The sequence below is a fragment of the Panulirus ornatus genome, chromosome 32 (genome assembly GCF_036320965.1).
Source record: "Panulirus ornatus isolate Po-2019 chromosome 32, ASM3632096v1, whole genome shotgun sequence".
Classification (NCBI taxonomy): domain Eukaryota; kingdom Metazoa; phylum Arthropoda; class Malacostraca; order Decapoda; family Palinuridae; genus Panulirus; species Panulirus ornatus.
In genome coordinates, this window is record NC_092255.1 from 12,596,667 (window position 1) to 12,624,203 (window position 27,537).

Sequence of the window (27,537 nt, forward strand, 5' to 3'; positions counted from 1 at the left end):
GTACGCTGTGAACAGGGAGATATATTACCAGTTCTACCCGCCTGGGTATCAAGAAGGTTAGTGATGGCTGCATAGTGACCCAACACTTCAGTGGTTGTCAAGTTGCACTCCTCTGACTTAGGTAGCTGTCTTTTCTTACTGCCTCACCCACTCATGGACAAATGACTATCTGTCTACAGATATTCAATCTCTCCTTGTCTTACATAACACGACAACACTTAATTCACACAACTCATTTTTCTAACCTGCACAACTCATTCTTCATAACTCTAGATTTTTGTGGTAAGCACAAAATGAGTGGAGCAATAGACAGAAGTAGTTAGTAAGAACATTTAGGTAGGAGCATTAGGTAGAAACATAGGTAGAAGTAGTAGGTAGGAACATTAGGTAGTAGTAGTTAGTAGGAATGTTGGGTAGGAGCCTCTGCAAACACTATGCTAGAGTTGCCCCTCTGCCAGTGGCCTGTTAAGGGTGAGGCACAAAAGGCTAAGAAGTGACACTGGGAATCACTAGTAATGGAGAATCAGTTGCAATGGCCAACCCCATGAGGGAGTTCCAGTTGGAAACAGGCATCAGATATACAGATAGATAGATAGATGGAAAGCTAGGCTAAAATCTACAGAGCAAATGGAATCAGAAAAGGTAAATTACCATGATAACAAAGTTGTTATATGGTTGCAAGGCATGGGCTATAGATAGAGTTGTGCAGAGGAGGGTGGATGTGCTGGAAATGAGATGTTTGAGGACAATATGTGGTGTGAGATGGTTTGATCGAGTAAGTAATAATAGGGTAAGAGAGATGTGTGGTAATAAAAAGAGTGTGGTTGAGAGAGCAGAAGAGGGTGTTTTGAAATGGTTTGGTCACATGGAGAGAATGAGTGAGGAAAGATTGACCAAGAGGATATATGTGTCAGAGGTGGAGGGAACAAGAATTGGGAGACCAAATTGGAGGTGGAAAGATGGAGTGAAGAAGATTTTGAGTGATCGGGGCCTGAACATGCAGGAATGTGAAAGGCGTGCAAGGAATAGAGTGAATTGGAACTATGTGGTATACCGGGGTCGACGTGCTGTCAATGGATTGAACCAGGGTGTGTGAAGCATCTGGGGTAAACCATGGAAAGTTCTGTGGGGCCTGGATGTGGAAAGGGAGCTGTGGTTTCAGTGCATTGTACATGACAGCTAGAGACTGAGTGTGAACGAATGTGGCCTTTGTTGTCTTTTCCTAGTGCTACCTCACGCACATGCTGGGGGAGGGGGTTGTTATTTCATGTGTGGCGTGGTGGTGATGGGAATGAATAAAGGCAGACTATGAATTATGTACATGCGTATATATGTATATGTCTGTGTGTGTATATATATGTATACATTGAGATGTATAGATATGTATATTTGCGTGTGTGGACATGTATGTATATACATGTGTATGTGGATGGGTTGGGCCATTCTTTCATCTGTTTCCTTGCGCTACCTCGCTAACATGGGAGACAGCGACAAAGAAAAATAAATGAATGAAATAATATAAACAAAGTGGTCACTTAACCAGCCAGAAGTCAGGATGAATGTCATTTTGAAGATTTTACATAATGAAAAAAGATTAAATGATAAGTGAACTAGGACCAAAAGAGTAAGGAAATAACTAGACTATCAATAACTAAGAGAGAGGAAGAAAAATTTACAAGCAACAGGTGAAAAAATTAGCAAACTGAAAATATAAAAGAGCATGATTAGAAAATTTAAGTGATGGAAGAAGTAGATAGTTTCCAGGGCCCCTTTGACTGACATAAGCAACTGGGACCCCCACACTTCTTTGAACACAGCTTCAGGACCTGACTTTCTCTGTTCATTTCTGCAACATCTGCAATTTGAATTCTAGCCTTCCCTCTGCAGAACACCAAGCTTCTACTTCTTCCCCTGATCTCAATGAAACTCAAATGTCCAACACTAATTCTCCTCTACACTATCAAATCTATACTATCATTTCCACTCTAAAGGTGGTGCTTGTTTCTACTGTAGTACAAAACAACCAATGCCTACCTCAAGGACCTCGAGTTTTCCAACTTTGAATTCACCAGGCTCAAAATTTCTATACCCTCTATAGCTTTGTTTTTATGATTTGTTATTCCCTCGTAAGCCCTCCTCCTATATACAACTCTTCAACTAACTGAGGTCCTGCCATAAAGCCTTGCTCTGTTCAAATCCATGTGCTAAAATCCTCAATGCATGGGATTTCAATGTACCAGCATAAGTATTAGTTAAGCTCAACCTGGGGTAATCCCAGAGGAACTAAAGTCCTTTTTTTTTTTTACCCTTTTTAACAATTTGGAACAAATGACTATACACCTGGCAAAGAGTTCCTGACCATCACAACTGCTTACCTAACACACTCAACTTTATTTTTCACTTATGAGCCCCCACTATCTCTATCAATCATGATGACATGTCTAACGTCTGTCCTCTTTCAATATACTAACTATAGCACTTTGGCTGAGCACAGCTGTCATCCACTTGATATCTAAACAGAGACAGGAGTAGAACATCAGTTGATGTTGGACTCTATTTTTTAATAAGATAGCTGATTTGGGTTGCTGTTTAAGGCTTAATACTTAACATTCTGTTAGTTTTTTCTGTCCCAGAGACATTTCTCTCCCTGCTTAGAGTGTTAAGAAGTTTTTCACCCACAACCAGTGCATCTAAATAGGCAGAAACATGTACCATATATAATCAGAGAAGGAATGTAGGTACTGCACATGTACCATACATAATAACAGAAAGAAATATAGTTGGGTAAATATGATCACTATGACTTATGATATATTCACCAGCATTGATCACGTGCTATTCCTTAACAACAACTGCGCTTCTTGACATTCTGTAAAACCCACACACCATAGAATCGTCTACACTGTCCTCTCTGCTAACTTAATAGACTTGTACTTCACAATCAATGCGTATCAAAGCATTGGCCTTAGCTGTGTAATTTACATGAGAATACATGTATATCAAAATTGTCTATTTCTGTAACACCGCACCAGGATCCAGGCATAGAAACATCAGCATAAATTAAGCTACTTTCTTCATCATCTGAAAAAGATCCGCAAACAAAGATATGAGTGGACAACGTTGTTTGGCATATCAAAGGAGGGGACACTACAAGCAAAAATACGTCAACGTGCATTGTGCTGTCTGACATGACATGGGTGGAAACATTGTACGGACAAAGACACATCAACATGTGTGGTGATAAACGTTTGAGTATCAAGAGAGAATATGTGTTTTAGCTATAAGTCAGTACAGTAAGAAACAAGTACATCATGAGGACTCATCCCCTGAACTTTCTTTACTATCGTACAATCTTTTTAAAATAATGTGTATAGTTTGCATTCACATATGTATCATCTAGCTTAACCCATTCATCCATAACTCTGATAATACATTTGTAGCTTCTTGCAATGATATCTGGTTACCCTTCTTTGCATATTTCAATGTTCACTCATTTAGAATTTGGAAGGTTGTTATCAAGTCTCCTCTTAGTTTATTCTATGGATACAAACTTTATAGTCTCTACCCTCTTCCTGTAACTTGGCTCATTCTTCAGGTACCATCTTTCATGCCTTCATCTGGACCTTCTCCATCAGATCTTCATGTTTCTTAAAATGATGGAACCAGACTTAATCCTCTGCAATTTATGACTAAAGCTGTAATTCTTCCCAAAATAAGACTAAAGTCAATAGCCATCAAAAAAGTTTGTATATTCTGCATGATTTGCTAACCCTTTTCCAACCAGGAAATGGTACCAGGATATCATAAGGTGCTGCCCCATCATGGTGGCTGACTTGAATATGACACATAAACAGTAATTCACTTGGATGACCACCACCACTCACACTAAAATAACTTGTCTCTCATCTTTTTACTTTCTTTCCACAATAATTAGAATAATTTTGGAATTATAATGTCATGATAAGCTGTGTGAGTTTTATGTATCATAGATAAAGATATTCAGTGATAATGTGTGATGTTTTTGACAAATGTTTACAGTATGGGGCTCTGTGAATACAGCTTAATTTTTTTTTTTGTTTCCTTTACAGTTCTTTCTTCATTATGATTGTGTACTATCAAAATGGATAAATAAAAGTATATGATAATGATTTATGATTATCTGATGACTGGTCTTGAGTTGGCAATACAGGGCTGCTTAGCACATTTTTTAATCTAGCTCTTTAATTTCTTTCATGCCTTTTTCAAATGATTTATCTCTGTGAGTGTAAGGAACAGGAAATCTGTTACACTGCTGGCCTTTTTCATTTTACCTCTTTTTTTTCCCACTACCATCACATGCTGTTTGTAAAAAATATTAATGCCAGATATGGATATTTTATGGTTTTGCCTTGATGAAAAAGTTGTAAAAAAGAGTTACCTTTTCCACATATTACTAGTTATCACTTTCATGGGAATGCAGCTGGAAATCTATTCCAAAGCCTACAGTTCAAGATGCATGTTTAAATCTAAGTCTGATACATATATGGCTAGCACATATACAGTGCCCTTCCATAAAAGGAAGGGAGACAAAAATGAATGTTCAGATTATAATAGTATAGATATGTTGTGTATGCCTGGAAGATTGTATGGAAAAATAGTGACTTGAGTAGGTGGCAAAGCAGCTACCAGGAGTGGAGCAATGTGGTTTCATGGATGTTTAAGAAATCTTTGGAGAAAGAGAGACTCGTGTGAGGCATTCGTGGATCTGAAGAAAGCTTATGACAATAATTGCAGGATATGCATTTACATATGCTGCCGGCAAGGCAGCAGGTTTGGATGGTATTGCAGTGGAATTTATTAAAAAAGGGGGTGACTGTATTGTTGACTGGTTGGTAAGGTTATTTAATGTATGTATGACTCATGGTGAGGTGCCTGAGGATTGGCGGAATGCGTGCATAGTGCCATTGTACAAAGGCAAAGGGGATAAGAGTGAGTGCTCAAATTACAGAGGTATAAGTTTGTTGAGTATTCCTGGTAAATTATATGGGAGGGTATTGATTGAGAGGGTGAAGGCATGTACAGAGCATCAGATTGGGGAAGAGCAGTGTGGTTTCAGAAGTGGTAGAGGATGTGTGGATCAGGTGTTTGCTTTGAAGAATGTATGTGAGAAATACTTAGAAAAGCAAATGGATTTGTATGTAGCATTTATGGATCTGGAGAAGGCATATGATAGAGTTGATAGAGATGCTCTGTGGAAGGTATTAAGAATATATGGTGTGGGAGGAAAGTTGTTAGAAGCAGTGAAAAGTTTTTATCGAGGATGTAAGGCATGTGTACGTGTAGGAAGAGAGGAAAGTGATTGGTTCTCAGTGAATGTAGGTTTGCGGCAGGGGTGTGTGATGTCTCCATGGTTGTTTAATTTGTTTATGGATGGGGTTGTTAGGGAGGTAAATGCAAGAGTTTTGGAAAGAGGGGCAAGTATGAAGTCTGTTGGGGATGAGAGAGCTTGGGAAGTGAGTCAGTTGTTGTTCGCTGATGATACAGCGCTGGTGGCTGATTCATGTGAGAAACTGCAGAAGCTGGTGACTGAGTTTGGTAAAGTGTGTGGAAGAAGAAAGTTAAGAGTAAATGTGAATAAGAGCAAGGTTATTAGGTACAGTAGGGTTGAGGGTCAAGTCAATTGGGAGGTGAGTTTGAATGGAGAAAAACTGGAGGAAGTGAAGTGTTTTAGATATCTGGGAGTGGATCTGGCAGCGGATGGAACCATGGAAGCGGAAGTGGATCATAGGGTGGGGGAGGGGGCGAAAATTCTGGGGGCCTTGAAGAATGTGTGGAAGTCGAGAACATTGTCTCGGAAAGCAAAAATGGGTATGTTTGAAGGAATAGTGGTTCCAACAATGTTGTATGGTTGCGAGGCATGGGCTATGGATAGAGTTGTGCGCAGGAGGATGGATGTGCTGGAAATGAGATGTTTGAGGACAGTGTGTGGTGTGAGGTGGTTTGATCGAGTGAGTAACGTAAGGGTGAGAGAGATGTGTGGAAATAAAAAGAGCGTGGTTGAGAGAGCAGAAGAGGGTGTTTCGAAGTGGTTTGGGCACATGGAGAGGATGAGTGAGGAAAGATTGACCAAGAGGATATATGTGTCAGAGGTGGAGGGAGCAAGGAGAAGAGGGAGACCAAATTGGAGGTGGAAAGATGGAGTGAAAAAGATTTTGTGTGATCGGGGCCTGAACATGCAGGAGGGTGAAAGGAGGGCAAGGAATAGAGTGAATTGGAGCGATGTGGTATACCGGGGTTGACGTGCTGTCAGTGGATTGAATCAAGGCATGTGAAGCGTCTGGGGTAAACCATGGAAAGCTGTGTAGGTATGTATATTTGCGTGTGTGGACATATGTATATACATGTGTATGGGGGGGGTTGGGCCATTTCTTTCGTCTGTTTCCTTGCGCTACCTCGCAAACGCGGGAGACAGCGAAAAAGTATAAAAAAAAATATATATATATATATATATATATATATATATATATATATATATATATATATATATATATATTTATTTTAATAAATTCCACTGCAATACCATCCAAACCTGCTGCCTTGCCGGCTTTCATCTTCCGCAAAGCTTTTACTGCCTCTTCTCTGTTTACCAAATCATTTTCCCTAACCCTCTCACTTTGCACACCACCTAGACCAAAACACCCTATATCTGCCACTCTATCATCAAACACATTCAACAAACCTTCAAAATACTCACTCCATCTCCTTCTCACATCACCACTACTTGTTATCACCTCCCCATTTGCGCCCTTCACTGAAGTTCCCATTTGCTCCCTTGTCTTACGCACTTTATTTACCTCCTTCCAGAACATCTTTTTATTCTCCCTAAAATTTAATGATACTCTCTCACCCCAACTCTCATTTGCCCTTTTTTTCACCTCTTGCACCTTTCTCTTGACCTCCTGTCTCTTTCTTTTATACGTCTCCCACTCAACTGCATTTTTTCCCTGCAAAAATTGTCCAAATGCCTCTCTCTTCTCTTTCACTAATACTCTTACTTCTTCATCCCACCACTCACTACCCTTTCTAATCAACCCACCTCCCACTCTTCTCATGCCACAAGCATCTTAAAAAAGGGGGTGACTGTATTGTTGACTGGTTGGTAAGGTTATTTAATGTATGTATGACTCACGGTGAGGTGCATGAGGATTGGCGGAATGCGTGCATAGTGCCATTGTACAAAGGCAAAGGGGATAAGAGTGAGTGCTCAAATTACAGAGGTATAAGTTTGGTGAGTATTCCTGGTAAATTATATGGGAGGGTATTGATTGAGAGGGTGAAGGCATGTACAGAGCATCAGATTGGGGAAGAGCAGTGTGGTTTCAGAAGTGGTAGAGGATGTGTGGATCAGGTGTTTGCTTTGAAGAATGTATGTGAGAAATACTTAGAAAAGCAAATGGATTTGTATGTAGCATTTATGGATCTGGAGAAGGCATATGATAGAGTTGATAGAGATGCTCTGTGGAAGGTATTAAGAATATATGGTGTGGGAGGCAAGTTGTTAGAAGCAGTGAAAAGTTTTTATCGAGGATGTAAGGCATGTGTACGTGTAGGAAGAGAGGAAAGTGATTGGTTCTCAGTGAATGTAGGTTTGCGGCAGGGGTGTGTGATGTCTCCATGGTTGTTTAATTTGTTTATGGATGGGGTTGTTAGGGAGGTGAATGCAAGAGTTTTGGAAAGAGGGGCAAGTATGAAGTCTGTTGGGGATGAGAGAGCTTGGGAAGTGAGTCAGTTGTTGTTCGCTGATGATACAGCGCTGGTGGCTGATTCATGTGAGAAACTGCAGAAGCTGGTGACTGAGTTTGGTAAAGTGTGTGGAAGAAGAAAGTTAAGAGTAAATGTGAATAAGAGCAAGGTTATTAGGTACAGTAGGGTTGAGGGTCAAGTCAATTGGGAGGTGAGTTTGAATGGAGAAAAACTGGAGGAAGTGAAGTGTTTTAGATATCTGGGAGTGGATCTGGCAGCGGATGGAACCATGGATGCGGAGGTGGATCATAGGGTGGGGGAGGGGGCGAAAATTCTGGGAGCCTTGAAGAATGTGTGGAAGTCGAGAACATTATCTCGGAAAGCAAAAATGGGTATGTTTGAAGGAATAGTGGTTCCAACAATGTTGTATGGTTGCAAGGCGTGGGCTATGGATAGAGTTGTGCGCAGGAGGATGGATGTGCTGGAAATGAGATGTTTGAGGACAATGTGTGGTGTGAGGTGGTTTGATCGAGTGAGTAACGTAAGGGTAAGAGAGATGTGTGGAAATAAAAAGAGTGTGGTTGAGAGAGCAGAAGAGGGTGTTTTGAAATGGTTTGGGCACATGGAGAGAATGAGTGAGGAAAGATTGACCAAGAGGATATATGTGTCGGAGGTGGAGGAGACGAGGAGAAGTGGGAGACCAAATTGGAGGTGGAAAGATGGAGTGAAAAAGATTTTGTGTGATCGGGGCCTGAACATGCAGGAGGGTGAAAGGAGGGCAAGGAATAGAGTGAATTGGAGCGATGTGGTATACCGGGGTTGACGTGCTGTCAGTGGATTGAATCGGGGCATGTGAAGCGTCTGGGGTAAACCATGGAAAGCTGTGTAGGTATGTATATTTTGCGTGTGTGGACGCATGTATATACATGTGTATGGGGGTGGGTTGGGCCGTCTCTTTCGTCTGTTTCCTTGTGCTACCTCGCAAACGCGGGAGACAGCGACAAAGCAAAAAAAAAAAAAAAAAAAAAAAATATATATATATATATATATATATATATATATATTTTTTTTTTTGCTGTCTCCCGCATTTGCAAGGTAGCACAAGGAAACAGACGAGAGAAATGGCCCAACCCACCCCCATACACATGTATATACATACACGTCCACACACGCAAATATACATACCTACACAGCTTTCCATGGTTTACCCCAGACGCTTCACATGCCCTGATTCAATCCACTGACAGCACGTCAACCCTGGTATACCACATTGATCCAATTCACTCTATTCCTTGACCTCCTTTCACCCTCCTGCATGCTCAGGCCCCGATCACACAAAATCTTTTTCACTCCATCTTTCCACCTCCAATTTGGTCTTCCACTTCTCCTCGTTCCCTCCACCTCCGACACATATATCCTCTTGGTCAATCTTTCCTCACTCATTCTCTCCATGTGCCCAAACCATTTCAAAACACCCTCTTCTGCTCTCTCAACCACGCTCTTTTTATTTCCACACATCTCTCTTACCCTTACGTTACTCACTCGATCAAACCACCTCACACCACACATTGTCCTCAAACATCTCATTTCCAGCACATCCACCCTCCTCCGCACAACTCTATCCATAGCCCACGCCTTGCAACCATACAAAATTGTTGGAACCACTATTCCTTCAAACATACCCATTTTTGCTTTCCGAGATAATGTTCTTGACTTCCACACATTCTTCAAGGCTCCCAGGATTTTCGCCCCCTCCCCCACCCTATGATCCACTTCCGCTTCCATGGTTCCATCCACTGCCAGATCCACTCCCAGATATCTAAAACACTTTACTTCCTCCAGTTTTTCTCCATTCAAACTCACCTCCCAATTGACTTGACCCTCAACCCTACTGTACCTAATAACCTTGCTCTTATTCACATTTACTCTTAACTTTCTTCTTTCACACACTTTACCAAACTCAGTCACCAGCTTCTGCAGTTTCTCACATGAATCAGCCACCAGCGCTGTATCATCAGCGAACAACAACTGACTCACTTCCCAAGCTCTCTCATCCCCAACAGACTTCATACTTGCCCCTCTTTCCAAAACTCTTGCATTCACCTCCCTAACAACCCCATCCATAAACAAATTAAACAACCATGGAGACATCACACACCCCTGCCGCAAACCTACATTCACTGAGAACCAATCACTTTCCTCTCTTCCTACATGTACACATGCCTTACATCCTCGATAAAAACTTTTCACTGCTTCTCACAACTTGCCTCCCACACCATATATTCTTAATACCTTCCACAGAGCATCTCTATCAACTCTATCATATGCCTTCTCCAGATCCATAAATGCTACATACAAATCCATTTGCTTTTCTAAGTATTTCTCACATACATCCTTCAAAGCAAACACCTGATCCACACATCCTCTACCACTTCTGAAACCACACTGCTCTTCCCCAATCTGATGCTCTGTACATGCCTTCACCCTCTCAATCAATACCCTCCCATATAATTTACCAGGAATACTCAACAAACTTATACCTCTGAAATTTGAGCACTCACTCTTATCCCCTTTGCCTTTGTACAATGGCACTATGCACGCATTCCGCCAATCCTCAGGCACCTCACCATGAGTCATACATACATTAAATAACCTTACCAACCAGTCAATAATACAGTCACCCCCTTTTTTAATAAATTCCACTGCAATACCATCCAAACCTGCTGCCTTGCCGGCTTTCATCTTCCACAAAGCTTTTACTACCTCTTCTCTGTTTACCAAATCATTTTCCCTAACCCTCTCACTTTGCACACCACCTCGACCAAAACACCCTATATCTGCCACTCTATCATCAAACACATTCAACAAACCTTCAAAATACTCACTCCATCTCTTTCTCACATCACCACTACTTGTTATCACCTCCCCATTTGTGCCCTTCACTGAAGTTCCCATTTGCTCCCTTGTCTTATGCACTTTATTTACCTCCTTCCAGAACATCTTTTTATTTTCCCTAATTTTTAATGATACTCTCTCACCCCAACTCTAATTTGCCCTCTTTTTCACCTCTTTTTCACCTTTTTCTATCAAACTATTTGCCATTTCCCACATTAGCGAGATAGCATTCAGAACAGAGGACTGGGCCTTTGAGGGAATAATCCTCACCTGGCCCTCTTCTCTGTTCCTTCTTTTGGGAAAAAAAAAAGAAAAAGAAAAAAAGGCAGCAGGTTTGGATGGTATTGCAGTGGAATTTATCAAAAAAGGGGGTGACTGTATTATTGACTGGTTGGTAAGGTTATTTAATGTATGTATGACTCATGGTGAGGTGCCTGAGGATTGGCGGAATGCGTGCATAGTGCCATTGTACAAAGGCAAAGGGGATAAGAGTGAGTGCTCAAATTTCAGAGGTATAAGTTTGTTGAGTATTCCTGGTAAATTATATGGGAGGGTATTGATTGAGAGGGTGAAGGCATGTACAGAACATCAGATTGGGGAAGAGCAGTGTGGTTTCAGAAGTGGTAGAGGATGTGTGGATCAGGTGTTTGCTTTGAAGGATGTATGTGAGAAATACTTAGAAAAGCAAATGGATTTGTATGTAGCATTTATGGATCTGGAGAAGGCATATGATAGAGTTGATAGAGATGCTCTGTGGAAGGTATTAAGAATATATGGTGTGGGAGGCAAGTTGTTAGAAGCAGTGAAAAGTTTTTATCGAGGATGTAAGGCATGTGTACATGTAGGAAGAGAGGAAAGTGATTGGTTCTCAGTGAATGTAGGTTTGCGGCAGGGGTGTGTGATGTCTCCATGATTGTTGAATTTGTTTAAGGATGGGGTTGTTAGGGAGGTGAATGCAAGAGTTTTGGAAAGAGGGGCAAGTATGAAGTCTGTTGGGGATGAGAGAGCTTGGGAAGTGAGTCAGTTGTTGTTCGCTGATGATACAGCGCTGGTGGCTGATTCATGTGAGAAACTGCAGAAGCTGGTGACTGAGTTTGGGAAAGTGTGTGAAAGAAGAAAGTTAAGAGTAAATGTGAATAAGAGCAAGGTAATTAGGTACAGTAGGGTTGAGGGTCAAGTCAATTGGGAGGTAAGTTTGAATGGAGCAAAACTGGAGGAAGTAAAGTGTTTTAGATATCTGGTTCTGGGAGTGGATCTGGCAGCGGATGGAACCATGGAAGCGGAAGTGGATCATAGGGTGGGGGAGGGGGCGAAAATCCTGGGAGCCTTGAAGAATGTGTGTAAGTCGAGAACATTATCTCGGAAAGCAAAAATGGTTATGTTTGAAGGAATAGTGGTTCCAACAATGTTGTATGGTTGTGAGGCATGGGCTATGGATAGAGTTGTGTGCAGGAGGGTGGATGTGCTGGAAATGAGATGTTTGAGGACAATGTGTGGTGTGAGGTGGTTTGATCGAGTAAGTAACGTAAGGGTAAGAGAGATGTGTGGAAATAAAAAGAGCGTGGTTGAGAGAGCAGAAGAGGGTGTTTTGAAATGGTTTGGGCACATGGAGAGAATGAGTGAGGAAAGATTGACCAAGAGGATATATGTGTCGGAGGTGGAGGGAACGAGGAGAAGTGGGAGACCAAATTGGAGGTGGAAAGATGGAGTGAAAAAGATTTTGTGTGATCGGGGCCTGAACATGCAGGAGGGTGAAAGGAGGGCAAGGAATAGAGTGAATTGGATCGATGTGGTATACCAGGGTTGACGTGCTGTCAGTGGATTGAATCAGGGCATGTGAAGCGTCTGGGGTAAACCATGGAAAGCTGTGTAGGTATGTATATTTGCGTGTGTGGACATATGTATATACATGTGTATGGGGGTGGGTTGGGCCATTTCTTTCGTCTGTTTCCTTGCGCTACCTTGCAAATGCGGGAGACAGCAAAAAAAAAAAAAATATATATATATATATATCTTTCTTTCTTTTAAACTATTTGCCATTTCCCGCGTTGGCGAGGTAGCGTTAAGAACAGAGGACTGGGCCTTTTTTGGAATATCCTCACCTGGCCCCCTCTGTTCCTTCTTTTGGGGAAAAAAAAAAAAAAAAAAAAAAAAAAAAAAAAAAAAAAAAAACGAGAGGGGAGGATATCCAGCCCCCCGCTCCCTCCCCTTTTAGTCGCCTTCTACGACACGCAGGGAATACGTGGGAAGTATTCTTAATCCCCTATCCCCAGGGATAATATATATATATATATATATATATATATATTTTTTTTTTTCATACTATTCGCCATTTCCCGCATTAGCGAGGTAGCGTTAAGAACAGAGGACTGGTCCTTTGAGGGAATATCCTCACCTGGCCCCCTTCTCTGTTCCTTCTTTTGGAAAATTAAAGAAAAAAAAATTGAGAGGGGAGGATTTCCAGCCTCCCACTCCCTTCCCTTTAAGTCGCCTTCTACGACACGCAGGGAATACGTGGGAAGTATTCTTTCTCCCCTATCCCCAGGGATAATATATATATATATATATATATATATATATATATATATATATATATATATATATATATATGGAGTAAAGTGAAAGTTACTAAATGCAGAGAATAGTTTACAGTAAAATTTGTGCAAGTAAGAAGGGAAAGGGAGAGTGATTTCCTCTGATGGTGGATCTGGATCACAGATTTGTGATGTTCTTGTTATTTAATGTGTTCATGGATGATGGAGTGATGAAAAAAGGTAATGTGATGTTCTTGGACCATGGGGCAAATATGCTGGAGGTTGGAGGGTATGGGAAGTGAATTAGTTGCTGTTTGCAAATGACAAGGCTTTGGTGTCAAGACTTCAGAGACAAACTCTAAAAGACGGTAATTACCTATTTGTACATTAAAGGGAGAGAGTTTTACACTCATTGGACCCCAACTCATGAAATTTCTTTGAATTCAAGTAGCTCTTTAAACTTCTGTATACTGCTGGCATTTACAGTTTTGTTACTTAGTTTATACTACCTTCCAACACCCTTACAAAAATATACTTCCTCCTGATGTCCTTTCTAACAGGCTTCTTGCCTAGCTTCTTATGACTTCAGTTTACTCTGTTATTGCATTTCATGATGAACTGTTCATTGTTGATGTCCTCTAACTGATTTGGAATCTTTTAAGTGTAATTAACTCATCCCTTACTCTTTTCTCCTCAGTGATGGGCAAATTTTTAGCCCTCATCCTTTCATTACAGCTTAACTCTATTTAGGCACCATTTAACTTTCCCTTCTGTAGATTCTCAGTTAAGTATCTGTGCTTTCTGTGCTTTTCAAGATGTAGTGACCTGACCGGAGAAGCATTTTTCAGTTCTTGTCTAAGATATGTTAAGATTTCCTTATCAACGTATTCATATGTGATTATAAGATTTGTCAGCAGGCATTTTGCCTCCTTAATTAATTCTTCTGATGTGGAGATAAGGTGACATGTTAGGCATATCAGCTCTCAAGTTTCTTTTGCACACTTACTCTGCACTTACTGAGGTCCCCTTGTAACCTTATGCAATCATTCCTTACTTCTTCCATGACCTTGGTATCAACTGGAAACATGCACAGGCATGGATCCAATCCAAGATGCCAGCCCATTTTGAGAATGCTCATCTAAACTGTACTCCTTTGCTCCTTTCTGCTAAGGTAATCTGATCCAGCTTCTTGATCAACCTCTGACATCTATTGTTAGACAAATTTTGGCAGTCTCAGATTGTACAGTCTACTCCTTCTGTCATGAAGATCTAAGAGATTTTTAAAGAATGACTTCCTTTCCCAGAATCCATGTTGTAAGTAATGTCTCTTTTAGAAGTAGTTGCCTATTTGCTTCTGATTATTTTTTTTCGTTTCTTGCTTGATCCATAATTAAGTGCATTTTCCCAATAACTTTTCTTAAAGACAAGCCTTACATTTGCCCTCTTTCTTTCCTTTGTTGCTACACCTCCTCTAGCTACAATCTGGACAATAAAGGGATCTAACAAGTGTTTCTGCATATTCCTTCAGCACATACAGAAACTCTTTGTCACACAATGAACCTCAAATGGGTCAGTGGTTTACAATCATACTAACATCTTTCCTATAAAATTCAGTGCATCTCAAGACTTTTCCCTATTCCTTTTTGCTGACGTTAAGAGCAATGGTGTCCTCTATTGTGAAAACAATTTTAGATATCAATCGTTTAAATATTTCCCAACCTTCTGCGAGATCCCTTGCCCTGATTAGCTGCTCTTTAACCAACTATTCATTCCCAATGAACACAAGGAAAAGTTTTGGACTGTATTTTGCCTTTTCCAAAATATTGTTTTTAAAGTTTCACTACTACTGCTTCCTCATGCTGCAGTACTTGTTTCTTCCTGTCTTTTATCTTTCAAATGCTAGTTTGCTACTGGAATATGTATATCTTCTCCATAATATATCAGTCTAAGCTCCTTTGCTTTTGGACATCTTTTACCAAATCACATCCCCCTCTTTTTCGACATTTCTCTTCTGTTTGCATCCAGTGGTACCCAACTTTAACTCCCTCAGTGTAGATTTCACAGAACCTCCTATAGCACTGGTCTATCCTCTAGGTAAGTACTCCATTGATACTCAAAGAGACTTTGTTCTGATCTGTGCAGCTGCTTTGACTGTAGCTCCTCACTGAGTCCTATCTCTCCTCAGATCCTCATCTTGTGTCCTCTTCAACCACATAATCAATCTCAAGCAATACATGATCACATTTTCTAATTTTCAGTCATTAAGTTTACATTCTACTATATGTAAATACAAGGTCTAGCAGAGATGGTGTATCAGCCGCATTGGTTCCTGTATGTTCAGTGAAGTGCCAGTACAGGATATTCCCCTGTACACACCTTTTAAATGAAATCCCCATTAACAGGACTTTAATATCTTTGAAGAGGCAATATCTTCCTGTTCCCTCACCATCCTGATTGTTCCTTCACTGATATCATTGCAGAACTGTTAAAGAACACTGCAATTTCTTGGGAGGTTCTAAACTACCATTACCACTACACACTTCTTTCCTACAGAGTGGAGTGTTTGGGACATTGTGCAAAAGGAGAAAGTTAAATGTGAATATTATAACAAATACCATCTTTAGTCACTACCCTTGATACTGCAAGGCAAATTGCACGCTAGAATTCCTTCCTCAACTCAATGAACCACAAAACCCACATCAACCAACTCTGATGTGTGTGAAAGATTCACACCTCCGGCAACAAACCCACTGAAATTTATTCTCCTAAAGATTGCACAAACAGGAAACTATTTAAAAATGTGCCACAAACACACCTCACCCCTAAACAGAAAAATCATCCAAAACCTACTCAAAATCCACCCATAAACAACTGCCCACTCACAAGCAATGCATGTAAAACCTTAAAAGCTCTCCTAAAACAGGGCCTGACAACATAGACTTTCACATGAAACACTAAGGCCTTGTTTGAATCCAATCACTTGCGAATATCTTCATCCACCCCTAACAGCACAACAAAATCCCATACATCTGGGAACTTGCCAGCATAGTACCAATCCTGATACCCTACAAATCACTCAACTCTCCTGACTCCCTGTATCATGTCCGTCTTCAGTATTCAGACTCTTTGAAATACTGTTCCACAATAGAATCCAGCAAAATATCCAACTCGACTACATAGCTGTAGACTAATAACTCCACAACCACACTACACACAGACCTCACACAATATATCCTAAATGGCTTCAAGCAGCTGCAGTCCCCTTTCCTAACAGTATAACTGACAAAAGACATCAACAAAACATTTGTTGTCCCCTGCCACATCGTCTTATAAAAGATACTTGACACAACTCTCCATCAACAAAACATTTGTTGTCCCCTGCTACATCCTCACATAAAAGATACTTGACACAACTTTCCACAAAAATGATGAAAATGGTAGGCCAACTTCATACCCAGCTGCCAAGCCAGAGTTACTCACAAAGGCTTCACCTCTAAAACCCTTAAATTCTACAGAAGAGTTCCCAGGGAGCAGTTCTTTCTCCAACCCTCACCAGTCCCTTCCTCAATGAGCTTCCATGACCTCCTGCAGACCACGCACCCTGTTCCAAAGATCTAACAACAAACTTGCAACACTACATTACAAAATTAGAACAATGGATTACCAAGAACAAAATGTCTGCATCTCACAGAAGTCTTCAGTAACCTCTCAACCTCAGACAGACATGAATCCAACCTTAAATTGTCGACCATCACTACTCAGCAAATCACCAACTATTGTAGGCATCCCATATGACACTCACTCCCATTTCACACAACAAACTAAGTGCCCTCATAACACTGGCACCAAATTTAGACAAGGAAAAGATTCCCTTAGCAACTTTTACAAACAATTCATCCACTCTACTGCAAACTACACCTCATCTGCCTGGTCATCCACCCTGTCAAAAGCAAATAACAAAGCTGCAAACCACACAAAAAATGCACTCGGAACAATCAGTGACTGCCTTGCAACAATAACACTCAACAGCTACATCATGAAACAAAGATCCTCCCAATACAATCTCATCTCAATATGCTCAGCATTCATTCCCCATGATGCAACTACCACATAGATAGCAGAGGATGAGGCTGGCTTCACGAGCCCTGCAGGAGCCCCATAAAACAGAAGGATCTCCTCAGGCAGGGGGTAAAGAAATAAGGTGTACCAAAGGGATGAAACAGGATGGTTTGAGTGTGAATTTCAGAGAGGAGATGTGAAGGAAGTTGAGTGCTTTAGGTACTATGGATTGGACATGGCAACAGATGGAACCATTGGGGCTGGAAGAGGATTCTATGGTCATGAATGCATTAAGGATCATATGAAAAGAAAGATTAATGTTAGTAATGGCAATGATGATTATGTCCAAAGGTACAGTAGTCCTGACAGTGTTGTACGAAATTGAGTTAAGGACCCTAAATGCAAAGGAAAGGTTGAGGTTGAATGTGTTTGAAATAAAATGCTTGTGGACAATAAGTGGTATGAGGCAGGTTGACTGTTTATGGAATGACATTGAGAGAGTGGTATGGTGGTGAATGCCACCTGAGTGAGAGGGCTGACCAGGGTGTAACAAAATAATTCAGACAAGTGATTTTAAATACTGTTACACATATTTAAAATCAGGAAGGAGGTTAGCTTTGCCCATGCAGCGTACTGATAGATACAGAAAGTCTTTTGTACCTAAAAGCATCCTCCTTTTCAATCATTTGTCATCACAATAGGAAAGTAAAATATTAAAGTGTTTCCTTTAATATTTTATTGCTTTATTGATTTTATTATTCTTTTAATGTAGAAACACTAGGGAGCTCTCAAAGCCAAGAAGAATTTCATTTTGTAATATATCTTGTATTACAATTTGACTAATAAAACTTACTTACTTAAAGAAAAACCAACAGAGGATCTCTGTTATAATGAGGGAGAAAGGGGAAGGGTGAAACTAAGGGGGTGAAAGGATGAAGTGAAGGAGGCTCTGGAGTATCAGGGCAGAAACATTCATGAAGGTGAGAAGTCTGAACTAAATAGAATGAACTTGAGGGACACAGTATATGGACGGTGATGTGCTGGTAACAAACTGAACCAGGGTACATAAAGTTTTCAAGGTCATCTATGAAGTAGTATGTGGCTGTAGAATAGTATTTGGAGATATTGATACATCACAAAAGAGAGCTTGAATTCGGATGTGTGCAAATGATACCAAGTCTGTTTGTTCATAACACCTCCATGCATATGTAGGAAAGGCAATTAGGTAAAGAAAAAGTATTTATCAAATAGTGCACTGAATATTTCCTGGAAAATTTTTTCAAATAGTTTATTAGATATTTCCATGATTTCACTTGGAAGCAATTTAAATTTCACACAATAAAAAATTGAATTGAATGCAAAGGTGAGTAATGTGGTAGTTGAGGGAATAATTCCTGTACATAGGGAGTTCAGTGCTGTAAATGGAAATGGTGAAGAGCTTGTAGATTTAAATGCAGAAAAAGGACTGGTGATTGGGAATACCTGGTTTAAAAAGAGAGATATACAGAAGTATACGTATGTAAGTAGGAGAGATGCCAAAGAGCATTATTGGATTTCATGCTAACTGAAAGGCACATGAAAGAGAGACTTTTGGATGTTAATGTGCTGAGAGGTGCAACTGGAGGGATGTCTGATCATTATCTTGTGGAGGCAAAGATGAAGATTTGTAGAGGTTTTCAGAAAAGAAGGGAGAATGTTGGGGTGAAAAGAGTGGTGAGAGTAAGTGAGCTTGGGAAGGAGACTTGTGCGAGGAAGTATCAGGAGAGACTGAGTACAGAATGGAAAAAGGTGAGAACAAAGGACGTAAGGGGAGTGGGGGAGGAATGGGATGTATTTAGGGAAGCAGTAATGGCTTGCGTGAAAGATGCTTTTGGCATGAGAAGCGTGGGAGGTGGGCAGATTAGAAACGGTAGTGAGTGGTGGGATGAAGAAGTAAGATTATTAGTGAAAGAGAAGAGAGAGGCATTTGGACGATTTTTGCAGGGAAATAATGCAAATGAGTGGGAGATGTATATAAGAAAGAGGCAGGAGGTCAAGAGAAAGGTGCAAGAGGTGAAAAAGAGGGCAAATGAGAGTTGGGGTAAGAGAGTATCGTTAGATTTTAGGGAGAATAAAAAGATTTTTGGAAGGAGGTAAATAATGGGAACTTCAGTGAAGGGGGCTAATGGGGAGGTGATAATAAGGAGAGGTGATGTGAGAAGGAGATGGAGTGAGTATTTTCAAGGTTTGTTGAATGTGTTTGATGATGGAGTGGCAGATACAGGGTGTTTTGGTTGAGGTGGTGTGTAAAGGGAGAGGGTTAGGGAAAATGATTTGGTAAACAGAGAAGGGGTAGTAAAAGCTTTGCGGAAGATGAAAGCCGGCAAGGCAGCGGGTTTGGATGGTATTGCAGTGGAATTTATTGAAAAAGGGGGTGACTGTATCATTGACTGGTTGGTAAGGTTATTTAATGTATGTATGAGGTGTCTGAGGATTGGCGGAATGCTTGCATAGTGCCACTGTACAAAGGCAAAGGGGATAAAAGTGAGTGCTCAAATTACAGAGGTATAAGTTTGTTGAGTATTCCTGGGAAATTATATGAAAGGGTATTGACTGAGAGGGTGAAGACATGTACAGAGCATCAGATTGGGGAAGAGCAGTGTGGTTTCAGAAGTGGTAGAGGATGTGTGGATCAGGTGTTTGCTTTGAAGAATGTATGTGAGAAATACTTAGAAAAACAAATAGATTTGTATGTAGCATTTATGGATCTGGAGAAGGCATATGATAGAGTTGATAGAGATGCTTTGTGGAAGGTATTAAAAATATATGGTGTGGAAAGCAAGTTGTTAGAAGCAGCGAAATGTTTTTATCGAGGATATAAGGCATGTGTACGTGTAGGAAGAGAGGAAAGTGATTGGTTCTCAGTGAATGTAGGTTTGTGGCAGGGGTGTGTGATGTCTCCATGGTTGTTTAATTTGTTTATGGATGGGGTTGTTAGGGAGGTGAATGCAAGACTTTTGGAAAGAGGGGCAAGTATGAAGTCTGTTGTGGATGAGAGAGCTTGGGAAGTGAGTCAGTTGTTGTTTGCTGATGATACAGCGCTGGTGGCTGATTTGTGTGAGAAACTGCAGAAGCTGGTGACTGAGATTGGTAAAGTGTGTGAAAGAAGAAAGCTGAGAGTAAATGTGAATAAGAGCACGGTTATTAGGTACACTTGGGTTTAGAGACAAGTCAATTGGGAGGTAAGTTTGAATGGAGAAAAACTGGAGGAAGTGAAGTGTTTTAGATATCTGGGAGTGGATTTGGCAGCGGATAGAACTATGGAAGCGGAAGTAAATCATAGGGTGGGGAGGGGGCGAAAGTTCTGGGAGCTTTGAAGAATGTGTGGAAGTCGAGAACATTATCTCGGAAAGCAAAAATGGCTATGTTTGAAGGAATAGTGGTTCCAACAATGTTATATGGTTGCGAGGCATGGGCTATGGATAGAGTTGTGCGGAGGAGGGTGGATGTGCTGGAAATGAGATGTTTGAGGACAATATGTGGTGTGAGGTGGTTTGATCGAGTAAGTAACAATAGAACAATAGGGTAAGAGAGATGTGTGGTAATAAAAAGAGTGTGGTCGAGAGAGCAGAAGAGGATGTTTTGAAATGGTTTGGTCACATGGAGAGAATGAGTGAGGAAAGATTGACCAAGAGGATATATGTGTCAGAGGTGGAGGGAACGAGGAGAAGTGGGAAACCAAATTGGAGGTGGGAAGATGGAGTGAAAAAGATTTTGAGTGATTGGGGCTTGAACATGCAGGAGGGTGAAAGGTGTGCAAGGAATAGAGTGAATTGGAACGATGTGGTATACCAGGGTCAATGTGCTGTCAATGGATTGAACCAGAGCATGTGAAGTGTCTGGAGTAAACCTTGGAAAGTTATGTGGGGCCTGGATGTGGAAAGGGAGCTGTGGTTTCGGTGCATTATACATGACAGCTAGAGACTGAGTGTGAGTGAATGTGGCCTTTGTTGTCTTTTCCTAGTGCTACCTCATGCACATGAGGGGGGAGGGAGTTGTTATTTCATGTGTGGCGGGGTGGCGATGGGAGTGAATAAAGTTAGACAGTATGAATTATGTACATGTGTATATATGTATATGTCTGTGTGTATATGTATACGTTGAGATGTATAGGTATGTATATTTGCGTTTGTGGATGTGTATGTATATACATGTGTATGTGGGTGGGTCGGGCCATTCTTTCGTCTGTTTCCTTGCGCTACCTCGCTAACGCGGGAGACAGCGACAAAGCAAAATCGTATATAAATAAAAAATTTGCCTCCTTAACTATTCTGACATAGTATTCTGGTGCAAGGGTGAGTATCATGTTGATTTCCAAGACCTTCTCATGCAAAGATTCATGTACCTTGTTCACTGCATAAATGTACTCATAATAAGGCATCCTTTCACTATACCCCATCTTCTTTATTTTGCATTTACTTGGGCTGAATTTCAAAAACTTTGTACCTGACTAAATTTGGAGCTATGTCCCTTTGTAAGTTGAAGCAGTCTCGCTGGTTCCTCATTTCTTTCACAATGTAATCCACATAGTAAAAGCTCATTCGAAATGCGTCCTCTTTTCCCTTCTATTGAGATAATTTTCAGTCTAGGAAAAGAAGCTTTCCCTTAATCCTACCAAAAATTCAGCTTCTTTATCAAATTCTGATGAGGGACTGATTTAATTGCCTTCTGGTCATCCAAGAATACACAACTGACACATCCATTTCTATGATATATGGTAGTTAAATTTAAGTTGCTTGAAAATGGGTTTGGCTCATCCTATGTTGCTCCTTTATTTGATGCAACACCAAAGACTTTTCCATTCATTTTCAATATTCAAAGTTAAGACACCTTCATTCAATTTGATACGAAAAATTCCTATGCCTGGAAAGCATGTTGACTGGCTGAATGCATGGAAAGGGCTATTCTCGTGTTTGCCACATACTGATTCATATAATACAGGTTGCATGTTGCACCTCTTTAATCCAGCAGTCTTGGAATCTAGCCATTGCCAGACCACAGAAAATGCCAGAAAACAGAAATTGACATCTAAGTCATACACAGTTAATGATCCGATCTCAAAGTACTCACACAAAGTCTTTACAGAAGTTCCTCTATCTAACATTTTTAGTTATTCCACCTTTTCAAACACAGATAATGATTTATGGTTATGCTTATTAGCACTAGCACCATCTGCACCTCTTGGTCTACTGGATGACATCCTGAAGGACAAAAATACAACTGAATATAAGAAATTAGCAGGACTGTTAATTAGCTTGGCTGCAGTGTAAACAGATTTTGGCACCTTAGTGCTGCTTACAGTTCTGCTCTGGTGGCAGATCGACAAACTTATTACTAATGGTGGCAGATTCAAAACATGCCAAACCATGGGAGTTGCTGGAACACAGAGCACCAGATTAGAAAGGTACAACCTGTACTTCAGAAATTGAACAATCGTATTAAAATATAGAAATACTCACTATGACCCATGATTGGCCATTAATTGGTCCATATCAGCAGCTTTTTGTTTTTAATTCATTGTTATCCTTATTAAGGTGCCATCTCAGATACTAGTACTTATCAGCCTAACAGTCAGGGCAGCTAGTGCCACACAAGTCATAAGTCAAGATATCAAGTGGAAAACATGAAGAGCTTGAAAATATTCTTTTTCTAATTTTCTTCCTTAGGATATAAGTAAGATATAAGTGTGGATCAAAACTTCAGTAAACACATATAAGTACCAGAATTAATTGGTTCCAAACTGAGACAACTATACTTCAATAGTATTCATGGCTGCAAATGTTACTCCAAGATGTTTTGAGACTCCCAATATGGCAGCAGCAGTCAATACAATCAAAATGACAAATTTGCTTTTTTCACTTTAACATCTTCCAAAACTTTCTTACAACAACAACAGCAGTCTGGATAATCAAAACCATAGTTTTTTACTGGAAACATAAATGATGTATGTATGAAACAAATGTAAGTCTCCAATCTTTATTACTTCAGTATCTCTAAGATGCCTCAATTTGAGCATGACAGCTGTTGTTATGAAGTCACCTAACATTTGTGCAACCACACCTGAAGACTGGTGGAGAACTACTAATTTTAAGGGCACCTTAGTTTGATTCAGAGTTGAGAGTTCTAGATATGAGTCACATGGGGAAGGCAGTACTCTGGGTTGCATACATTAGTTAACCAGCTGCCAGTCTGGGATTTCACAAGCAGCATGCTTTCCTACAGCTTATGTTAACCCTGAAAGGACCCTTCCCATAACAGTTACAGGCACCAAGTACAAATGAACCTAGCAAAAGGTCCAAGCCAAATTTTTCCACCCATGTTTGAAGAATCCCAAACTTCCTTTACCGACTAGAGGCATGGATGCCACTAGTATGCATATACATTAACTAAGGCTTAGTTTCCCCATAGAAAACGGTGTTGGAAAGACACTACACACGCACTACCAATCTGAAACCTTGCCTTATACTACAGTGTAAATAGGCAAGATTATACTGTGTGTGGTTCAGATGACAAAAACAGCCAAATAGTTTATAAATAAGTCAGAGACAATTAAAAGATGATTCTGGTTATGATAATATAGGAAGAGCTGATCTTCATGCATAGGGAGTTATTTAACTTGGGAGGATCACATGCCTGACTTGCTGGGTGTGTAATCTGACTAAATGGTAAGAGCTAGTGAATATTTAAACCTTAGCAGAATTCCAAAGTTTACGTGTCTATGTGGTATTGTGTATAAGTGGTTGAGGTTGTTAAAGTAACATATAATACTTGTTTTTGTAATTTCAAATATTTCTAAAAATTTGTTATCTATGGAAGAAAACCATTAACTAATCCTCCATTTTTACAAAAAATTTTATTAACATTTTCCCCAGAAAATGACATTATACATATTGTTTTTAACTAATTTCTCTAACTCTAGAGAGAATTGCCACCCTTAGATATCATTTGTGCCTGGGGAACATATAATTTCTTCTGAATATGAGGAAGAAACAGTGAAAATGCAAATGAATATGAGGGATATTTCTATAAGATACAGGTACATCACTGAATTTCTGGCAACTGATGGTTCGGTACCTCCTTTAGTCTGGACAAAATTACGTGAGGGAACTTGAAATTACTGCGGCCACCAGACTAGTTTACATGGCGGCCATAGATGGAAATATGTGTAGGGTGTGCTTATTTACATTCTTTACACTGCTCTTGTTGGTGGTGATACTGCAATTCTGTGAGATTCTTAGCTTATTTTGCTTAAATTTAACTCTAGCTATGGCTTCTAAGACATATGAGAGTGTCAATCGTAGTGTCTAACGTAAACACCAGTCCATATCAATCCAAGATTAAGTACAACTGTTGAAAAAAAACTGACTGTGGTGTTTCGGTGCATATGCTGTGTGACATCTACAGTATTGGTTCATCAACTGTTTATGGTAGAAAGAAGCAAAGGGAGAAAATATTGAAATTCTATCCAGACAGCAATTCCAAGAAGCAAATGATGATTAGAAAAACTATAAAAGATGGTAAGAGCACTGAGCACCATCGAGTGATGATGGAGTGGTTTTGACAGCGTTGGAGTGATGGAGTGGACTTGTTAGGTAGCATGATAATGAACCAGGCTAAGTTGTTCCATAAAGAACTTAAATTAAAACATGAGCATAACTATAGTGAAGGATGGCTTCAAAGATTCAAGAAGCTTATGGAATTTCCATGAATAAAGTGTGCCAAGAAAAGCAGTCTGCATACCATGAAGGAGCTGCCAAGTATGTGGATGAATTTGTGAAACTTGTAGCTGACGAGCACCTCAGTCCTGAGCAGGTGTATAATGTATTTCATTTCTTTATTTAATTTACATTTCATATTTGCTTAATTTAAATTTCCAGCAGTCCATGGTATACTTTAGACACATAGGAAATGTATAGTTAGTGGGTTAGAGGTGTGTTGATGATTTATTCTCATGTGACCATGGTTGATCTAGTAATATGGTTAATCCGCCAAGGCTTTGGAACCAAGAGTGCCAGAAAATTGGTGGTGTACCTGCACTTCTTAAGAGATATAATGTGAGCAATGCAGGTCAAGTGATAACATATCGCAGATATCTTTATTAGTGGGAAGTATCATCAGATTCTGTGCAATAACAGTGTAACCTACATAAAACAAATATGCAGCAGCAAAAATTCTGTCACTTTCTACTGTGTACAATTATGTTTAATTACTGCCTGGCTATAATATGTCCAACTAGTTCTTACCTCTACGTCACTATCAGATGCCATTTATGCCTGAAATTGAAAAATCAATGTTAGCTATGAGATACACACACACAGACATACACTAAGTTTAAGTTTAACAGACATTAAGATTTGATAATAATCAACAAGTACACCATTTTTACTATTATTGTAGTGTTTGCCAATAATTCAAGTGGTAATATACAACAGGAGGGAAGACTACATATCTTTACAATAAAGAATATATATATGTAATGATTGATTTCTCTTCATTGTGGTTTTCTTTTGGGAAATTATGTGTTAACAAACTAATTTCTGAGTGTTGGCAGATTTGCTCCAAAAACATGTTACAAAATTCTTGCCTATCAATGCAACAGAACCCTGACAGAGGAAGCATAAATATCTTCATAGTATTGTAATCCATGAAACCCATTCCACCGTAGAGGTTGAAAAATGAAGAAAGAAAAGAATATGACTATGAATTTGCAAATTATATTTGGAAGCACATGAAACTGGTAACTGTCAATACTATCTACTGTTTTAAACAACAATTTTTTTCTGTATAGCCAAAGATATTACACACCATTTATGTTAACACATGAACAATTTAATGGGTACAAGGACCTCTTGATTTATGCATAATTGATTTACACCACTTTAAGAATAATGTGCAAGTCTACCTACACCTTTTTTTTTTTTAATTTACAAAGGCCTCAATTTGGATTAACACAATAATCATTGGGCTGGCAGTGTGGCTGTGGTGCTTTGCTAGATAAGTGTCTGAGCGTGCCCACTCATGGGATGGATATAGTCTGTCGTCATGGAGTGCTACAGTATTTTTTGCTGAAGTATACTGTATACTGCACATGTTTTGCCCCCTTGCATCATGCCATCAAAGCATCTTTCAAGTTCTTCTTGTACCAGTGATGCTAAGAAGTGTAAAGCCATCACCACTGAAGTTAAGATGGATGTGTTTAAACATTATGAGAGAAGTGAACGAACAGCTATTAAGTGCGCCCTTGGACATTGTGAATCTATCTCATGGCCTATATTTGATGGAGAGAAGTTTTAGGAAATTACCAAGAGTTGAATATGAATCAGAACATCTTAAGACCTCATATTCCCAGAGTTTGATTATGGAAACAATGGAACAAATGTTAAGCATAGGGATCAAACACCAAACTCATGAAACTGTTCCTGTTAGCATGCTTGTGATACAAACAAAGGCCCAGATTATATATGATAATTTAGCAGTGGTAGAAGGAGCAGCGAAGACATTTCAGGCAAGTCCTGGTTGGTCTGTGAATATTAGGAAACACTGCAATTACCAAAACATCAAGTTGATTAGTGAGGCTGCTGCTTCTGATGCCATTGCTGCCAAAAATCTCTTAGGAACCCTCAAGACCATTATTCAGGAAGGCAGTTATTCTCCTAAATAAATCTTTAACATGGATGAGACCAGATTACCTTGGAAGAGAATGACTTCAAGAATATACACTTCCCAATAACAGAGGGCTGTACCAGGATTCAAAGCCGCCAAGGATTGCCTCGCGTTGCTTGTGGAGGGTAACACCTAGGGTAATCGCAAGATGATGAATGCTCAACAGACAACAATAGATCTCTTCTTGAAAAAAAACAACACTTATAAGAATGATGTGCCATCAACATTTAGCAACATAATAGCTGATCCCACCTGACCATCACCACCACCTTCACCAAATATGTCATTTGAACCAGATGAACTCCTTCCCAAGTGGCTCCTAAACAAATCTCCCTCTCCTTCAGCACCAACTAGCATTCCAGGAGCAGCAGTAAATGTAAGAGTTGGAATTAAATTTATTTTGTTTTTATTAAAAGAATTCATGGTACAGTATGAACATTATATCATCTTATGTCCTGATACATGTATAGTGTAGTTTTTCATTGGTATAATATTCAAAGCTGTCCTATCAATAATGAAACTCCCTAATTCCCATTATTTACATTACCTGATTAAATCATTTTTCATTTATATGACCAGTTTAATAATGTGATTATCATGTAAATCAAGAAGTGACCACATATAA

The 27,537-nt window shown here is 39.8% G+C and overlaps 1 protein-coding gene across 7 annotated transcripts in view; it reads right to left on the bottom strand.

Moving 5' to 3' along the window:
- Positions 1–27,537, bottom strand: part of LOC139759050 (uncharacterized) — a 176,247-nt gene that overhangs the window by 97,128 nt on the left and 51,582 nt on the right. For 3 of the 7 annotated variants that reach the window (XM_071680961.1, XM_071680960.1, XM_071680962.1), the window contains one exon: positions 25,493–25,522. The exons of 2 other annotated variants lie outside the window; for them this stretch is intronic. In XM_071680961.1, the coding sequence (XP_071537062.1) occupies positions 25,493–25,516 (24 nt within the window). In that variant the 5' untranslated portion in view covers positions 25,517–25,522. Of the gene's footprint in view, positions 1–28; positions 219–25,492; positions 25,523–26,938; positions 27,045–27,537 lie in introns of those variants that run through there. 2 more of the 7 variants (XM_071680963.1, XM_071680959.1) reach the window with 2 other exon arrangements.